The 17,970-nt window shown below is 40.6% G+C and overlaps 2 protein-coding genes across 3 annotated transcripts in view; one reads left to right on the top strand and one right to left on the bottom strand.

Annotated features, from left to right (window-relative positions):
• The first annotated feature begins 1,948 nt into the window (after positions 1–1,948).
• SMIM15 (small integral membrane protein 15) lies at positions 1,949–4,279 on the top strand. Of its 2 annotated transcripts, none has more exons than XM_040540507.1 (2): positions 1,949–2,090; positions 2,375–4,279. In XM_040540507.1, the coding sequence occupies exon 2, from the start codon at positions 2,400–2,402 to the stop codon at positions 2,622–2,624; it is 225 nt and encodes a 74-aa protein (XP_040396441.1). In that variant the 5' UTR covers positions 1,949–2,090; positions 2,375–2,399; the 3' UTR covers positions 2,625–4,279. The 2 variants fall into 2 exon arrangements, with proteins under 2 accessions (XP_040396441.1, XP_040396440.1); XM_040540506.1 differs by having other exon boundaries at positions 2,066–2,189.
• Positions 4,270–17,970, bottom strand: part of NDUFAF2 (NADH:ubiquinone oxidoreductase complex assembly factor 2) — a 60,173-nt gene continuing 46,472 nt past the window's right edge. The window contains exon 4 of the mRNA XM_040540504.1: positions 4,270–5,405. Coding sequence (XP_040396438.1) covers positions 5,148–5,405 — 258 coding nt within the window. The 3' untranslated portion in view covers positions 4,270–5,147. The remainder of the gene's footprint in view (positions 5,406–17,970) is intronic.

The raw sequence follows: 17,970 nt of genomic DNA, 5'->3' as shown, positions 1-17,970 counted from the left end.
TTAGCAACTTCCTTATATAGAAAGATTCTGGACCACTGACGCATGTCAACACATCCCAGCGAAACAAATGCGTTTACTCAAAGCTTGTCTTCAGCACGCACACTCAAACACTCATAGACTCTTCAGTGACTGTTGGCATGAGAAATGCTCTGCTTTCATGCAAGTAACTCTCCTGTTTCCCATGCCTGCATTACATTCTCAGCACATTTCTGCACACTGAATCTTACTTTATTATTGCTGGATTTTTGGAGAGCCATTTCCATTCCTCTGCCCACTCCCCCTTTGAAAGTGTGACAATGGACAGTAATGCTTGTCCCCTCCGGCATGTTCTCATGAAATTCCATCGAAATAAACTTTTAAGCTGCTCATGTATGTGTACGTATATACATTTTAAAAATTGACAAGTGATTTTATCAAACTTGATGGTTCATAAATTCCTGCTATAGGATATTTTGATGCTAGTTTTGTAGCTGCTGGCATTGAGTTGGCATGTAGTTACAGACAAGCTTAATTCCATGCTAAGTAAGGTTCCTTCCTATCCTAGATATCTGGAATGAGGCCTAAGTAAAACATTGGGATATTTGGTAAGAAGCAGCAGACCGTGACTTTCAAAACACACTCTACATGATGTGATCTTTCACCAGCGTATCCTTCCCTCCCTGTCCTCGCCCTTACAATTCTCTCACTCTTCTGTTTATGACTGACATACAAAATTAAATAGTGCCTGGATTAAACTACACACAGGCACATGCATAGAAATTAACAGGACAGGTCAGTTAAAGGTGTCTCAGAAGAGATGTCAAACAAAGTCCAGATTTACAAAGTCGCAGCTAACTGCCAAAATTACAGTGAACATAAACATAAGCTTAAGGTGGTCTGTTGAAGTACTCTCATGGTGAGCGAACAGTTGCGCTGCTTTGTTTAACTGATAGAGAACCCTGGAATTTCTGCTCACTTTTTGACTACTAGAAGTGTAACAACTGAAAATGTAACTCAAAGAAGCAAAACAAGGAGGTTGAACTGTTCTGAATTAAGCCCCCCTCGGGTGGGCATCCTGTAACTTCCCTTCATTCCTGACTAACACAGATGCAAGGCTGTGTATAGCCTGGGCCTCTCTCCTCCAGCTAGCTGCTCACTTTGCCAAACCTGAACAGGACATAATTATTATGCAGGAGGTCTCTGCTGCTTTGCCAGTGTAACCGGCCAACAGCTTCAGAAGCTGTGAGAGGGAGAAGAACACACAGAGAAGGTAATTACATAAGATGTTTTCTCGGGAAAGCAAATTAAAAAATCCCTGCTTTTTGTTTAGTCCCTGCTGTGGTGAATCAGGCACTTTTGTCTTTAAATCAATAAAGCTTAGAAGAGATGGAGACACAAACAGACAGATGAGACTATTATTATTATGGGAAAGCCTGGAAGTAGAAATTAATTTTGCAGTAGGTTTAAAGGTGATGATGTTAGGCATGCTTGGCTACGCAGCACGCAAAAACACCTAACAGCGATACAGAACAACACCTCAGAACTAATATCTAAGTGCCAATAAATTTAGATAGCTACATTTTGCAAACATTTGCAAATTACAGATCAAACAGGGACCTATATCCGAAGAGATTTAATGCTTATGTGCATGCCTAGGTTAAGTCGTGCGCAGAGATAAAGTTTTCAGATGTTACAAGAGCCTGAACTCTGCGGACAGGTGTTGGGTAGGAACTCACAGGTAGCCCTTCAGGAGAAGTAGGGCACAGTACGAGACTGCATTTAACTTACCCAGTCTTTCTGAGTCTTAACTTACTGCATTTAACTCACTCCGCATTTGGGGTGATTCCCACCTCTTGTCAGTAACTCCCCGTTGTCAAAACGCATTCTCATTTGCCTTCAGGGCCTTCTGCCCTTTGAGCGACAGAGATATTCACGGACAGAAAACAGACACACGTGCCGCCCGCCTCAGCCCCGCGCCGCGTCAGCCCAGCCCTTATCGGCCCCAGCCGCCGCCGGGCGGCCATGACGGGGCGGGGCGGTGCCGCTGTAAGCAGGCGCGGCGGGGCCACCGCCCCCTTCCTGCTTCCGCCGTGCGGCCCCGCAGCGCTCCGGTACGGGCGGCGGCGGGCGAGGGGCGGCGGGGGGCGGCCGGGGCGCGTCCCGCCCTCACGGCACGGCGGTTGGGCCCGCAGGCACCGCGCCGCCCGCAGGTGGGGTCCGTTACCGCGGGGCATGTCGCGACAGGCTGCCCCGCGACGCGGCCGGGGCCTGGCTGCCGGCGCGGCCCGCTCGCTGCCCGCAGTAGCGGGGAGGGGTGGCTCGGCGTGAGGGGGTGGCCGCGCTCCTCCGGGCGCTCGGAAGCCGTTTCTTATTTTTTTCTTCTCTCCTCCCGCAGCGTCGCCGCTTGAGGAGCGGGGAAGATGTTGGACGTGAAGGGCTGGGCCGAGTACGTCGTGGAGTGGGCTGCCAAGGACCCGTACGGCTTCCTCACCACGGTCATCCTGGCCCTGACGCCGCTGTTCATAATCAGCGCGGCGCTGTCGTGGAAGCTCGCGAAAATGATCGAGGCCAGGGAGCGAGAGCAAAAGAAGAAGCAGAAACGCCAGGAGAACATTGCAAAAGCCAAGCGAGCAAAGAAGGATTAAATGGGCAGGAAAGGCCTTCCTCGTGAAAAGAATCCACTTTTTTATTGAAGCACTGTTGGACGTTTTGTGTTGTAACCTTCCTTTGATACTTGATCCTCTTACATCTTGAAGTATGAAATTTAACTCCTTCAGTATATTTTTTTCTGCCGAAATGATCTGTGTTAAAGTTTGCCCGAGTGACACATGTTACAGCCATTTAATCTACTTGTGTTCCAGTGCAGGCTGCTTTTCTAAATTTGCATGTTAAATTCAAAAATGAATTAGTTGGGTGGCACTGGGGGCATTTATTTATTATTATTTTTTTCTATAGCTGAGCTATGACTTAACAAGTGTCTTAAAAGTGTCAAATTATGGGGATGACTCATTAAATGCTATAACCTTTGGTTTCTTGGTATAGCAAGCCATTTTCTGTGTTGCAGGACCTCCCTGCTGTGGTCGTTCATGTTGTGCTTACGTGTATTTTGTAGTTCCTGGTAAACTGGAATATAGGAAGGCAAGCTTTGGTACACCTGCAGCAGAGCTGTAGAGAAGCTGGCTTCCAAGCTTCTTGGTTTGCTAACGTGTTTCGTGTTTCATTGACACTCAGGGCATATGGCCGTGCTGTTCATTCACTGTGTGCCCATAGGGGCTGCTGTAGCTTATTTGATGGTGGGGCTTGGCTGCACAAAGAACCTAACTTGGCTTTTCCTGTTTCCAGAACTACCGACCCACCACCAGTCTTTGTTTTCTCTAGGAAACTCATTTTTTGCTCTTAATACCTCCATTTGTCTGAGGCTATTCATGTTCTACAAAGTACACTACAGCATTGTTTGGTTTTCCCTCATTATCACCTGAACAGTGTACCTGTAACTCATTTCTGTCTTCAGAAGCTTTTTATGACTCAGAGAGTAGCCATAAATGGGGTCAGAACAAAGGCCCAATGGTCTCATGTTCTATGTCTTCGTGATCTAGGTGGCTGTGGGGAGAGTATCCGAGTAGGATGTGCGTGCTGGTGACAGCGGTTCTTCCTACTTAGGACCTTCCGACTCCAGGTGGTATCATTGTGTTCTTGTGGCCCTTGAAACTTCGCCGCCCTCCAGGTTGCAAAATGCTGGCATAGTAGAAAAAGTCTTAGTGGGGATTCTGTTGTAAATATGCCAAAAAATTTTAACCTTAATTCCAATTCATGTTTTTCTAACAAATGATTTTTTTCAAAGTCTAATTTTGATTATTAGTCTAGTTTTAAAGCTTGTCAAAGTCATTACATTTTCAGACTTTGCATATTTCTAAATGGCAACACAAAGTCATGGTTGCTACCAACTAGTACTTTATTATATGTTTAAAAATGAAACCTTAATGTCAGAGGAAGCAAAGAGACCCGTAGGGCTGGCTGACAGTAGCAGGATGAGAAGGGGGACGTTTAACTGAAATGACTTCAAGTGAACGTGAAGTACTTAACTGCAACCAGAAACCGATGACCATCTTTTATTTTATTTTTATTGGTCAAGGCAAGCATTATTAGAATGACATACCCACATCTTGTGGTACGTGATTAAGTCATCGTTGTCTCAAATGTCAAATGTGTATGCCACCTTTAGTACCTACATAGTTTAAAACACATTGAACAGAACTGATTAAGGATGCACTGCATAAATAAATTTGATACTTTTTCAAAAGATTGTGTGGACTTTATTTTGACTTGAAGTTCTCAAGCATGATTTCTAAGCAAACAATGTGCACATTTTATGTATCTGAACAAGCATCAAACATCTAATAATTTAGGGAAGTCTAAGCATACAGCAGACGTAAAAAATTATTGGGGGGTGGAGGGGTATTAGCGACAATCCCTTCTCCCGAAACCTCTTTGCCATTTTTCCCCAGCTTTACTAATGCTTCAAACCTCTTACAATAATGTTAGACGGTTTAACTCAGACTGACTTTATCCTGTGCTTACTGCTGGCTTCAAGTAAAACTTTATTCAAATATGTTGATTCCTTTATTAAAGTTGCAAGAATGTCTCTAAAATTACTGCAATGTCACAGTGATTCCTGTTCATTAAATCAACTTTTCCATCTAACTGCCAGAGGAAAGCTTCTAAATTCAGCAATGCTGGGCACTGTCATAGAAGTGAACAGGAATTCTGAAGAACTATATTAAATGCCTACGTTTGGGAAGATAATTTAAGTGTACTAATTAACCAAAGTTTATAACATCAAAAACGATTTAAAAAATAAATCCATCTTCAAGAAAAAAAAGCAACTTATTTAAGAAAATTAAGTTTTCCAGAAAACCCACCTAAAATTATTTAAAGAATAAGGGAAGAACAGCAACTGCGGAGAATGAACTTAGTAATGCATCACGTTTTTCACTAAATTAAAGCATTTTACAGTAGTTTGTCACAACTAAACTTACTTGAACTGTTCTGCAAAAATACATGGAACTTGGTTTTAATACCAGTTAAGCGCACACTCGCCATACGTAACGCCTGTTTATGCTGTCTGTTGACGTGTTTATCCATTGCCTATATCCGTACATTACAGATGGTTATTTAGGTTGACTACTACCGCTGCCTGGTGGGATCCAGGAGCCTGGCTGAAAGGTGTTCGCGGTGCTTGCTGGATCTTGGGAAGGCTCGCTCTTTCCAAAGTAAGGAGCTGATGCATGGCCTTTAACATGCGTACGAACTGGTTCAGCAACAAGTCCCTCCTTGTACTCCTTGGCCTGAAGAAGCTTATCCTTCTCATACACATCTTTGACCTTCTGCTCCATCTCTTGTCTATAATTTTCATTCTTAAGAATCTCCTAAAAATGCAGCAGAAAGATAATTAGATACAACGGATGAAAATGCAATGCACAATGTTGGAACGAAACATTTTAAAGAAATTGTTTTTCTTAATTTTATAATCCAAGTGTTCAGCTCTGTAGGTAAAATAAAATGCAGTGAAATTGTTTTTCTACAACTGCAGTTTCAGCCCTAGTTTAAAATGTTAATGCTCTGATTACGTTGTTGAAGCAAAGCTGTACTGTAATGTCCCAGTTTCACTATTCTATTAGATCAGAAAGGAGAATAATTAGATAGTCATCCACAAATGAACTGAAAATCAAGTTACCTTTAACCTTATTTTCTATGTAGGACTTACTGCTAAACAGCTATTTATCACTTGTGTTTCCTCCTGTAACCCACCATGCCTTGAACTTCAGGCATCTGTGCCCCAGGGTGCAGTTTTGAGAAATGCAGATGGACAACCTTGACTCGGTTAGTGCATATGCTAAAGCCATGCAATATTAATAAATACATGATAAATAAAATAACTGAAAGGAGGTAGAACAGAACTGAAATTACTGAGGTGGTACTAGTAATTCAGGAGAGGAAAAACAAAACAAAACAAACAAAAAACAAACAAACAAACAAAAAAAAACACATAAAACTGGCTGTGGCAAACCCTGTCCCAGAGATCCAGAAGACAGCTTAGTACAGCCAACACATCCTCAGCTGGTAACTGCCTGCCAGCAAAGGCCAACTGCACATTGTGGTAAGGACACTGCATGCACCAATGCTTAGGCTGGCTGAATGTTAACTCTAGCTATCAGATTTGTAAGGATGATTTGTAAGGATGTAAACTCTTCAAACAAAACTTGCCTATGCTTTTGTTAGGGCAGATAGTGAAGAGTAGTAGAAGCAGCAGCAGAAAAGCGATAATGAATTTTTACAATACTCTGAACCCAAATACAACTTAATTGTAACCAACACCGTTTAACAAGGAAGTTGCTAATATCCAAATCCAGAACTGTGATAGAAGAGGAAAAGGCTGAGCAGCTTTCTCCAGGTTACAAGTACATGGCAGTGCTAGGGAGAAACTAGACCAGTACACTTCTTTCTGTGCAGAAGACCACAACGTTATTTTAGGAACAGCATTAAAATGCATGTGATATTGCCAAGAGTTGACATAGCAAGTATGTGCAACATTTAAGAACACACATATGTATAAGGCAGTATTTAAAGAAAGCCTTATCACAGAGATATAAATATTAACATGTTTTCCTTAGTCCTTAATTGCCTCTTTGCTTAAATTCACAAACATACTGAACAGAGGCGAAACACTTCACATGCCTATATACCAAGAAAATACACAAGCAGAATATAAATGACTTTGCAGACTGGAGGGTGCAGTGGGGAAAATTCTCCCATACAAAAATAAAAATATTGCCAAGTGTAACAAGGCCAAATTTTCAACGGCCAATATAGCAAAACCTCATTATTACATCTCTCAATTCTGTCTTGTTTACCACATAAATCGACCATGATCTTACTGATTTCAAGGGGTGCTTGTATTACCCCACTACTAAGAAATTAGAACGTATACCTTTGTGATGTTTGAAGACTGCTTCACAGTATCTGCTACAACAGCACAAAATGGTTTATTAAAATAGGAATTTAATTCAGTTACTGCGAACAGCTACTTAATAACTTCGAATCTTTTCCAATGATTCCTTTAACAAATTTATCTTATGTGGTCGAGTAATAACAGCTGTAACTAACTCCTGAATGCTTTAAGCCCATTTTACATGTTGACGTATAATCATCATCTGGTTTTTGGACCCAGATAAAGCTCTTTTATCAGCTTTCAGTAGCCAAAGTATAGCTGCAATTTAGTAAAATAACCATGCTTATCTTGAAAAAAAAGCATGAAAAATGATTGTCATTAGCCAATATAGCAAAAAAATAAAAATGCAGAAGTTCTTTGTTCAGAATCTATACAATCACATCAAGACAAAAATTTCAGGTTGAAAGAAACTGTGCACATCCAGTTTATGCATAAAATTCATGCTACTAACATGTGCACTGAATTTAGGGTTCCTGTGATGAAACCAAAGAAAATGTGAATCAGGAATCTTGTGGCAGATTAGAGACGTTGAGTCAAACAGATTAGGGTTTTCTTAGCACAAACATCTTGTTCTTTGATACTAAGTTTGTTCTGTGAAAGTATCTCATAGACACTAAGTACTTCTTGGGTTTTTTTGTTTGTTTACTTCATTCTCAATTCCCACTAGAACTTACACATTCTTTAAACATTGAGATTGTATATCTAAATACTGTTGGCTCAATTACTACAGGCACTACAGTTTCAAGCAATTAAGAGACTGAAGTTTCCCTGCCACTACAGGCATTTAAATAAATAAATAAATAAATAGATAGATAAATCCAAGGAGTCCCAGTAGTTCCAAATCTGAATGCGATAACCAACAAAGCACAAAAGATGACCTGCTCATGGAGGGAGCGCAGTCCAGGACATCTGGCTGACTCCCAAGTGCATCGCTACAAAAGGCACCACACTGTATTTCATGCTGCTGGCATGTGACCCTCTTGGTGTGCCTGTTCCAGCTGCTGCCTCTAAGTGAGCTAATGATGGATTTTCAGTAATTTCTGCTTTTCTTGCTAACTTTTGCAAGCTGTATTTTTGTTTAGAGCTCTCACTTAACTTGCACAGAGATGTATTGCCAAGCATTCTCTGTTATTTGGAAACTTTGTCTATACTCTACAGAAGGAAGAAAAATTCAGAGGTCTGTCCCCGGTCAAAGGACTTTCAGTGCCTATAAGTCTGCAGATAGAGGACCTGCTTTTTGTGTTGAAGGTTTGGAATGGACTGTTCTTTCACTCCTCAAGGATCTCACAATGTTGCTGCTTTACCCTTTCTGAATAAACAAACAGACTTACAGAATAAATTAGTTCCTCCTGGTAGGAAAATACCATAAATGCAAAATAGGTTTCTCTATACTTGCTTATTCCCACAGCTGGGGTCTTGCTCAGAAGTGACTAGTCCTTGAAGAGTGCTTCTTGTTCATCTTCTCCACAGGCAAATTCCTTCACTTCAGTCTTTTATCCTGCAGCACTCCTGAACCCTTCAATCTGAGGAACCCCTTTGCCCCTTCCTCTTCCTTCCTTCCCATTTCCCTCTACGTCTTCAAGCCATCCACAGGTTATAATACCACTTGCCTCTCATGAAGCATTTTCAATCTCCTGAAGGCAAAGGACAATCCAGACTTAAGAGCAACTAGCTCTAAGGATAAAGGTAGCTAGACATACAGTACAATGTAACAATATCCAAAGGAATTTTGTTTAAAGGTTATTTTAACACTGTTACCTGTTTTTGTTCTATTCAGACGATTTTCTAAAGACACTACATTGAAGCCCATAAATAAAAGGGCTTAATGTATTATTATTTTTGACCAAAGATTCCATTTCAGATGGGTTTGTATATTGACTAAAATAAAAAATAGCTTCCTAATGTTGCCTTAAAAACTGTTCCAACTTTCTAAGTTATTTTAATTACATACTCTGACATACTTATGATTTCACCTGATTTGAACAGTATCAGCTCACTAGTATTTGGTGCCAGAACTGAGAAACATCTGGACAGATTAATGTTCTTTGAACTGTACAGACACTGCATATTCATAGAATACATGCATTTTAGCATCTAGCTTGAACACTTTGTTTAATCATGAGTGAACTTGAACTTTGAACTCTTAAGAATGAATATATACAAGTTAGCAGAAATCCTTTTTAAACTCAAATTTTTAAAAAGAGAGACAGAGAGAAAAATCTGTTTTGAAACAATATTCAAAAAGTTGATTGTGAGACAATTTAAAATGTCAGACTGTTTTCTCTACTGACAAAATAAACAAATGTCCAGCAAAGTGCTAGATGTCATGTCAAATCATCTGCTTCTGTAGTATTGCCAAACTGGTTCACTAAACTCCCTTTTCCAGTTCCACATGTTAAACCGGCAAGACAAAATAATGGGATGTTATACCATATTTCAAGACTACGAGGCAAAGAGATGACCTTGTCACTGGGAAGCACTGCATGTTCTGACCCAGGACAGGTCTTGTTAACTCAGCAACTGAGCATGAGCTCAGCAGCACCAGGCTGGGAATAACAAATGATGTGGTAAATGAAGGGCTGTGTCAGTGCATGGAAAAAAAAGAAGAGCAGTTTAAACTAGAAAGACTTATCTGGCTTTATTAAAATACTAATTTAAATCAAACACTGAGCCAGCTGGTTGCTAATTCTATAAAGAGATATTCTAAATATCTCTGGTCAATCAACAATTGGTATTAGTCAAATCAATCCAAGATTTGCTTTATTTAGTTTTGTTTTGTTTCTTCAAATATCTGACTAGTTGCAACATTAAAATACAGACTGAGTTCTGTACAATAGATCTTATTTTTTAAGAAGGATGCTCCCTACATAATTCAAAACTAAACTGATCAGAATTATCTTGGTAGGATACATGACAATTTATGGCATCTTTCATTGTCTAGGTTTTGTACAACAGTTGTTTTTTTTTTTTACCTTTGAATGTTAAATCAGATAAACTACTCAAACGAATTACTGAACAAGCATAGCTGCTGTTTCAAAACACTTACTTTTACTTACAACCAGCAGCAACCCCTTGAACATATGCAGATACAGAAACAGACCTGTAATGACACTGCATGCTTTTTGGCAAGAGAAACTTTCACTCCCACTATTCTGTAAGGGAAAGGTAATTCCTTAGGTTTATCTGTTAAAGTTTACTTAAGCTGAATGCTGTTTGTGCCTTGTGAAAACAGTGCTTAGTTTGGGCTCCTGATGCTGCAAATGAGAGGTGCGCAAGCTCTTTGGTTTTAATCAATAACAGCACATAACTTGCAATGAAGGTTTAAAGCACTCCACAAACAGCGTGTGTTAAACCAATATGTTAGCTACAAGTAGATGCTTTAATAATAGCCCAGTATTTAGTTTTAAATGCAGTGCCATATTTACTACCAAGATAAATCTGTTAAATACTAATGCTAACTCACAGCAATTTTTGTGTAAATCAAACCTACGCAGAAGCAATGGTAGCTATTACTGAATTACTGTATTGTTCTTCCTGAGCTACAGAATAACTGGCATGGGCTGAAGGAGTTTCTAGGGCACTACAGTGTGGCACACACATTTGGCAAGAATGTTGTAATGAGAGGGAAAAGAAAGAGGAAAGGCACAGATCCTGGAATGCAAAGTGTGTTGAAAACACCTGGAGTCAGAAGGGGTTTGCTTCTGACTTATTTTTGCAATACAGCAAAGATTTCTATACAGAACCACAGAAATGTTCAAGAACACAGCTGAAACTATGTAAAAGCAGCAAAAATCACAAACTAGCCTGGCACCAGTGCAGTCTGCCGGGAATAAAGGGCAGCAGCACACAGCCTTGGTGCCTACAGGGCAAACAAGAACTGTAGCTGTGACTCAGTCCCACTTTGGTGCTTGCTTTCCCCTTACTTTATGCATGATGCAGTCTGTACCAGCCCTCTTCCTGGTACACGTTACTTTTCCCTCCACCCCCATTCAGCTGTGCTGACAGTGAATTGCAAGACAGAGCCAATAAATGCTCCATGCACTCCCACCCACACTGACAGGAGCAGCAGAGTGGCAGCAGCTCTCTCCCATACAGCCTTGGGATCTGCAACATGGGCAAGTGGGAAGTATGGGGACCTGAATAATCTTCTGCGGATGTTGACAAGCACCTATGTTTTGAACCTGAAAACAAAGTTAAAATGAGTAAGAGGAAAAACTCTAAAAGATGATGTCTTCTTCAAATCCCACCCCCAGCAACTTCTCTGAACACTCACTTTAATTTAGGCTTTGTAGCTCAGCTCTATATTGTCAAGTACAATGCCCTTTCACACTAAGTAATAATCCTGTCTGGGATCATGCACAATTTACTACGTAAAATACTATTTAGTGCAAGTCAAATCATTTGAATACGTCCCAAATTTTCAATCATGGTTGTGATCCCTGACAATAATGGTGGAAAGTATTTTGCTCAGAAGAGCTGTTTATCCCTTTGCTTTTTTAACAGCATTTCCCAGAACTATAAATCATATTCCACAGCTTTCTTGTGGCTTCAGGAATAAAATACTCATTTGCTAAACCCTATTCTCTGAGTAAGAATGTACAATGTCAGAGCTCTTATTTTGAAACTTCTCAACTGAAGCATCTGAAAGAAGATAAAAGCAAACTATAATGTGCAATCCAAACAGTGTCAAACAATGAATTTTTCTAAACTGCACCCCATTCTGGTTAAAGGAAGGTGAATTCTGTATAAATGAATCTCCATGATTGAAACTAGTTTATAGCATACCATCTCTCAAATAAGTAATTCTTACGATCAAACAAATGCGAAAAGCAGGTATGTGCTGTGGCAACCAAACAGAATGCAATTTCAGTGCAATTACTGGGGCTGGGGGATGGACAGGGATGGACAACCATTGAAACCTGATGCTTATTACAAGTCACTGAAGTACATTTTTCCTCCCTTCTTCTCTCCCTCTCAACATTTCACCCATTATAAAACTATGCAATTCAGAAGCTACAGAGTTTTATTACTGTGTAACAAGTATATAATCCATGAGAAGAGCACTCCTTCACTACGGTACTTCTTATTTCAAACTATTTCCAGGCTCTTGGCACTAGTTAAAGAAACAGGCAATTCTACTTTACCTCCCATGAAATATTACCACATATGCATGCATATTACCACATATATACCAATATTACCATGTATTACCTGCATACAAAGCAACAGTGAGGTTTTGATTTCAACTGGGCATACCTCTAGCTATGCAGCCCTGTACGGACAGCAAAGAAAGCAGCACCTAGGTTACAGTGCAGTGTCTTCAAGTATAAAGACGTGTGTTCACAGAGTAGTTTTACTATAGGTAGGCATCTGGCAATTGCGGGCTATCACACTGGCAGGTTCAGAAATGAACCACATTCCTGTCCATAACAGTTTCTCTAGGAACTGCCATGAGAACCTTTTATGTGGTTTTAGTTCACACATTCTCTGGCACCCCAAGATTGCCCGTAACCTTATTTCTATCTCCGTTCTACCAACAAGGTCATAAACAATGCCAAGCTACTCTGATGCTTTTGAACCTCAGGACATTGTCAGGAGAAGTGTGTAGCTGCAAGGTCTGTTGCGGGCAAAAAACAAGGCTTAAATTTCTCAATACATTCAGGTACTTTGTGTTACAGACGTCAGGATTCTTTAAAAGCCTCTACAACTCCAGTGCCCACTGAAATCAGAAATATTAAAGAAACCAAATGGAAGTTATGCACAGAAAAGATTAAAAAACCTCACTAGATGCCTGATATTTTTAAGGTTCGCTTCACCCTTAAAAATCTCTCTCTTAATTCTTTATCTCCAGTTTAGAAGCTGAAAACTCAACATGTCTTAGATACAAGATATCTAAAACAATTTTGATGATATGACTCCCACTATCTATGTGGGGGGAAACCTGGCTATGTGCTAAATATCATTGATCATACCCAAGCTTAGAGGTATCTTATGCATCCAGCAACTATCTCAGTTAGGAGCTGCACCAACAGAAGCTAAAATTTTGCATAAATGGCCCAGAATGAATACAGGAGATATAGAATGCAGCAAAGCTCGTGAATGCCATGCAAAGTTGCTTTATTACTGAAGTCTCAAGAAGTTCTTGTCAGCAGAACTTTGCTTGGAATTCATGAAGGTATGTAAAAAGAACATGACATACCCACACCACTCCTAAAGGTGCTACACTATTTAACATCTTTTAAATTTGGTTTGGTGATGGAATACCAACATGAGACCAAAAGGGAGTCCTCAGGAGAAGGATTTCCCCCCTTCCCTCTGAGAGCAACTTCTCTTTCCTTTAGAACTGAAATGTGAAAAATCCAAACTATGAAGATGCCATGTTTTAAATAAGAACTGAAATCCATAGCCAGGAGGAAAAATGAGAGCTAGGAGTCTATGTTAGACAGCATATTTATGTTCACCTTCCAACCTAGTGGCTTTGATGAGTCATACTGAAAGAGAAGTTAACTTGAAGAATGAGAGTAGCCTCTTAAAGAAACAGAATCATAGAATCATAGAATATCCCGAGTTGGAAGGGACCCATAAGGATCATCAAGTCCAACTCCTGGCACCGCACAGGTCTGCCCAAAAGTTTAGACCATGTGACTAAGTGCACAGTCCAATCGCTTCTTAAATTGAGACAGGCTTGGTGCAGTGACTACTTCACTGGGAAGCCTGTTCCAGTGTGCAACCACCCTCTCGGTGAAGAACCTCTTCCTGATGTCCAGCCTAAACTTCCCCTGCCTCAGCTTAACATCCTTCCCGCGGGTCCTGTCACTGGTGATAATGGAGAATAGGTCACCTGCCTCTCCACTCCCCCTCGCGAGGAGTTGGAGACTGCGATGAGGTCTCCCCTCAGCCTCCCCTTCTCTAGGCTGAACAGGCCCAGTGACCTCAGCCGCTCCTCATATGTCTTCCCCTCTAGGCCCTTCACCATCTTCGTCGCCCTCCTCTGGACACTCTCCAACAGTTTAATGTCCTTTTTGTACTGTGGTGCCCAGAACTGCACACAGTACTTGAGATGAGGCCACAACAGCGCAGAGTAGAGCGGGACAATCACTTCCCTTGACCGACTAGCGATGCCGTGCTTGATGCACCCCAGGATACGGTTGGCCCTCCTGGCTGCCAGGGCACACTGCTGGCTCATATTCAACTTGCTGTCAACCACAGCCCCTTCTCTAGACAAGAAAGATTTCCTGTTTTCCCCAAAAAGGCTACATCTGTCTGTTTTCCTATACAGACAGTAAGGAAATGTGATACTCCAATTATTCATCACTTGTTAAATTGTTTAAAATATGATTTAGAGCTGCACAGGAACAAATGTAAAGACAATTTATTTTCAGACAACCATATTATGATCATACACAATGATGAAAAGGGATACATACACAATGATAAAGGGACAGGTAACAGAATGATATAACTATGCAAAAATATGCATATACAAGCTCAGATTCTCACATATTATAAAGCAGTATGTATATATGTGTATATATATGTGTATATATGTGTACATGTATGCACACACATATGCTTACATAGGGTACAGATGTGATGCAAAGTTTTCTATCAAAATGGACACCCTAATCACCATAGGAACACAGTAAGCTTAAACATAAGATAAGAAACAACCTGATATGCATTCACTTGAGAAGTTTTCACCCTCATCATAACCGAGAATGAGATTTGGCATATTTCAATCTGTAATAATATCAAAAGGCAAGCAACTGCTTCCAGCGTCCCAGAAGCTTGCTGTGGCTTCTATTGGTGGTCAGATTAGAAATAACCAAGGCAATAAGCAGTATTCTTGGGTTATGAATAGCCCAGAGCACAAAAGTCCTGCTCCGAAAGACTGTCCTCTAAAAATAGTGGGGGAATTGCAATTGGGGATATGAAAGAAAGAAACTGTATGCATGTGGTACACTCAACACTGAACAAGTTGTCTTGTGAAGTCACTGCAGTATTCTTCCATAAGGAAAATTACAATCTAAAGAGAAGATGTGAAGCCATTTCTTCTGCATGAGAATTCATGTTTTATAATGACAAAAAAGATGTTAGGTATTTCTGGAAGAAAGAATGGCCTAATTATAAAACGTTACCAAGCCTTAAGAACAGTGTCTAATAGCCTTAGCTGGTGTCATAAGGTCACTGTGTTGACCAGTGTAAGTAAGGACAACTCACATTCATTCTCACTTCAGTAAGTTTGCAAACAACACCAAGGTGGGGGGAAGTGTCAATCTGCTGGAGGGTAGGCTCTGCAGAGGGACCTGGACAGGTTGGGTCAATGGGCAGAGGCCAATGGGATGAGGTTCAACATGGCTAAGTGCCGGGTCCTGCACTTTGGCCACAACAACCCCATGCAGCGCTACAGGCTTGGGGCAGAGTGGCTGGAAAGCTGTGCAGAGGAAAAGGACCTGAGGGTGCTGATTGATGTTCGCCTGAACATGAGCCGGCAGTGTGCCCAGGTGGCCAAGAAGGCCAACGGCATCCTGGCTTGTATCAGGAATAGTGTAGCCAGCAGGACCAGGGAGGTGATCGTCCCCCTGTACTCTGCTCTGGTGAGGCCTCACCTCGAGTACTGTGTTCAGTTTTGGGCCCCTCACTACAAGAAGGACATCAAGGCCCTGGAGCGTGTCCAGAGAAGGGCTACGAAGCTGGTGAAGGGTCTGGAACACAAGTCCTGTGAGGAGCTGCTGAGGTTGTTTAGTCTGGGGAAGAGGAGGCCCAGGGGAGACCTTATTGCTCTCTACAACTCCCTGAAGGTTAGGTGTGGGGAGCTGGGGGTAAATAAAAGATAAGCCTAAGATAAAAAAAAAGATAAGCTGAATAAAAGATAAGCCTAAAAAATACAAAAACAAAGAAACAAACAAAAAACACACTAAAGGGGGATGGTAGACAAACAGAATAAAGAAAAGGAACAGAAATTTTAATAAAGCTTAACACATGTCAAATTTGACATTAAAAAAAAGATGCACAATGGACAGTGGAAAAAAATGGAAAATAATCAAAAAAGTGTTAATACAGACTCCAAAGGTAGGAATATTGGCACAATTGCAGAAACTTATGTTTCAGGAACTGTAATGCTGTTTTGTGGTGTTACAATATGATGTTGACAGTAAAATGTCATTAAGGCACAAAATACAAAATTTGTCAGCTTTGCATTCCTTTTCAGAAACAGTCTAGCCCCGTGAGAAATATATGAAAGAACAAGGAGATTTGTTATACAGGGTTTCAACATGAAACACGGTCAGAAATATTGCCTGGTTCCCTAGCTGTCAAACAGCAGTTTACCATATCAGCATTATTGTCAAAATGGGAATATAACACAGAATAGCAGCCAGTAAAGTTTATGTACCTAAAACACTAAAGCCAATCAGTCCTACATATGCAGGCCAAACAGTAATCTGTGTGTGCTTCACCAGTATAATTATATTGTGATATATCGGTTTCAAATCAGAAAAAAAATAGAACATGCTTATCACCCCCATAATATTACAGAAAAAAATCAAGCTGCGTATCACATTTAAAATGTGGCTATAATATTTTCAAATTAACAAGAATTTTTAATATACATATATTTGAACTAGCTTTCCTTACATAGGAGGGAAAAAAAAGCACTTTAGAGATTACTCCAAAGAAAACGTAACTACCTTTCAAATTCCTGGTATATCACTTCTGCTCTAATAAGGTCAATGCAGTGCCCTGCAGGTAAAGTACCTAGCTGCTAAACAATTTTTCGGATCTATTACCTTATGAAACTGAAGGTATAAGCAGTCCTGTTACTCTGAATGCACCACTATTCACAATAATGTCTAATCCTCCATAAACTGCTTTTTCTGGAAGCTAAAATATTCAGAACACTATTGATCCACAGTGCTCTCATCAGCAGAGACTCCCTTTGGATACAGAATGAACAGCTCCAGTGCCAGAAGGAGATTTATTGCCCCAATTCTAAAACCAGGGCTGTCCAAGTTCTCTGTGCCAGGTTCATCTAAGCCTAATTAGGGCATTCTGGCTTTTGAAAATGACATAATAGAAAACATGCAACACCCCACGTCTTCAAGTATCACATGAGGTGATATGTTCAACAATAAAAGTTATATGTATACCATTAGCATGAGCCACAACTAATTATAAGGAGGTCAGCCCCAAGCTAGGATTAGAAGGCAGGAGGAAAAAAAAGTAAGTTTAAACAACAAAACAATACTTCTCTGAAGGTTAATACAAAGTGTGTTCATTTGTTTCAGGTACTAAAAAGCTTTGAGGAGAAATTTTACTTAATTTTCTTCCATTCATGAGTGTATTATAACCCTTATTGTCTCTAAAACCTCAGTGGCAAATGGGAAAAAGAGGCAGAGATAAATGTTGAAAAGCTTGAAGTTGTGTGGGAGGCTCACTTCTGTGAGCTATGGCTTGTAAACATCAATGGACAAGCTTTCCAAGTTCGTACTAACATACAGGTAGGCAGCACAACTTTTCACAACCAGTGCACTTCAGAAGACCTAAGTGGCCAAGCCCTTGGCCAGAGCATGCCAGCGTAGCTTCACTGCATTCAATGAAGTTTATTTCTACTGATGCAAGCTAAGAACCTGCCCCTCTGGGTGTCAGTTTGAGTCTTCTATAGTAACCCATGCTTCATCTACTCAATCACTCTAGCTGGCACTTAGCAACTTGTAAAGCAAGTCAAGGGTAAGGAGTGCATGTGTGTGCATACACAGATCAACAGTTAAACTCATTCCACTCTTTACAAACTCATCAGCGTGAAAGATGGTGGGATATTTCACTGCGTTGTTCCACCAGAAACCACTTATGGGAGAAGTCATTGCTGTTACTCCCTCATCTCGTTAGCACTGTAAAATGTTAATACATTTTATTTTCTTGTACTGATGAATACACTGGCAACTGAATTTGAAACCCACAGTTTCATGTCAACTACCTTGAAA

The sequence above is a fragment of the Cygnus olor genome, chromosome Z (genome assembly GCF_009769625.2).
Source record: "Cygnus olor isolate bCygOlo1 chromosome Z, bCygOlo1.pri.v2, whole genome shotgun sequence".
In the NCBI taxonomy this organism is placed as follows: Eukaryota; Metazoa; Chordata; class Aves; order Anseriformes; family Anatidae; genus Cygnus; species Cygnus olor.
The sequence above is the reverse complement of the archived record's forward strand: the minus strand, read 5'-3'. Positions and strand labels throughout refer to the sequence as shown.

Excerpts from the sequence above, each read along its gene's own strand:
- SMIM15 (XM_040540507.1), top strand. The coding sequence starts at position 2,400 with ATGTTGGACGTGAAGGGCTGGGCCGAGTACGTCGTGGAGTGGGCTGCC.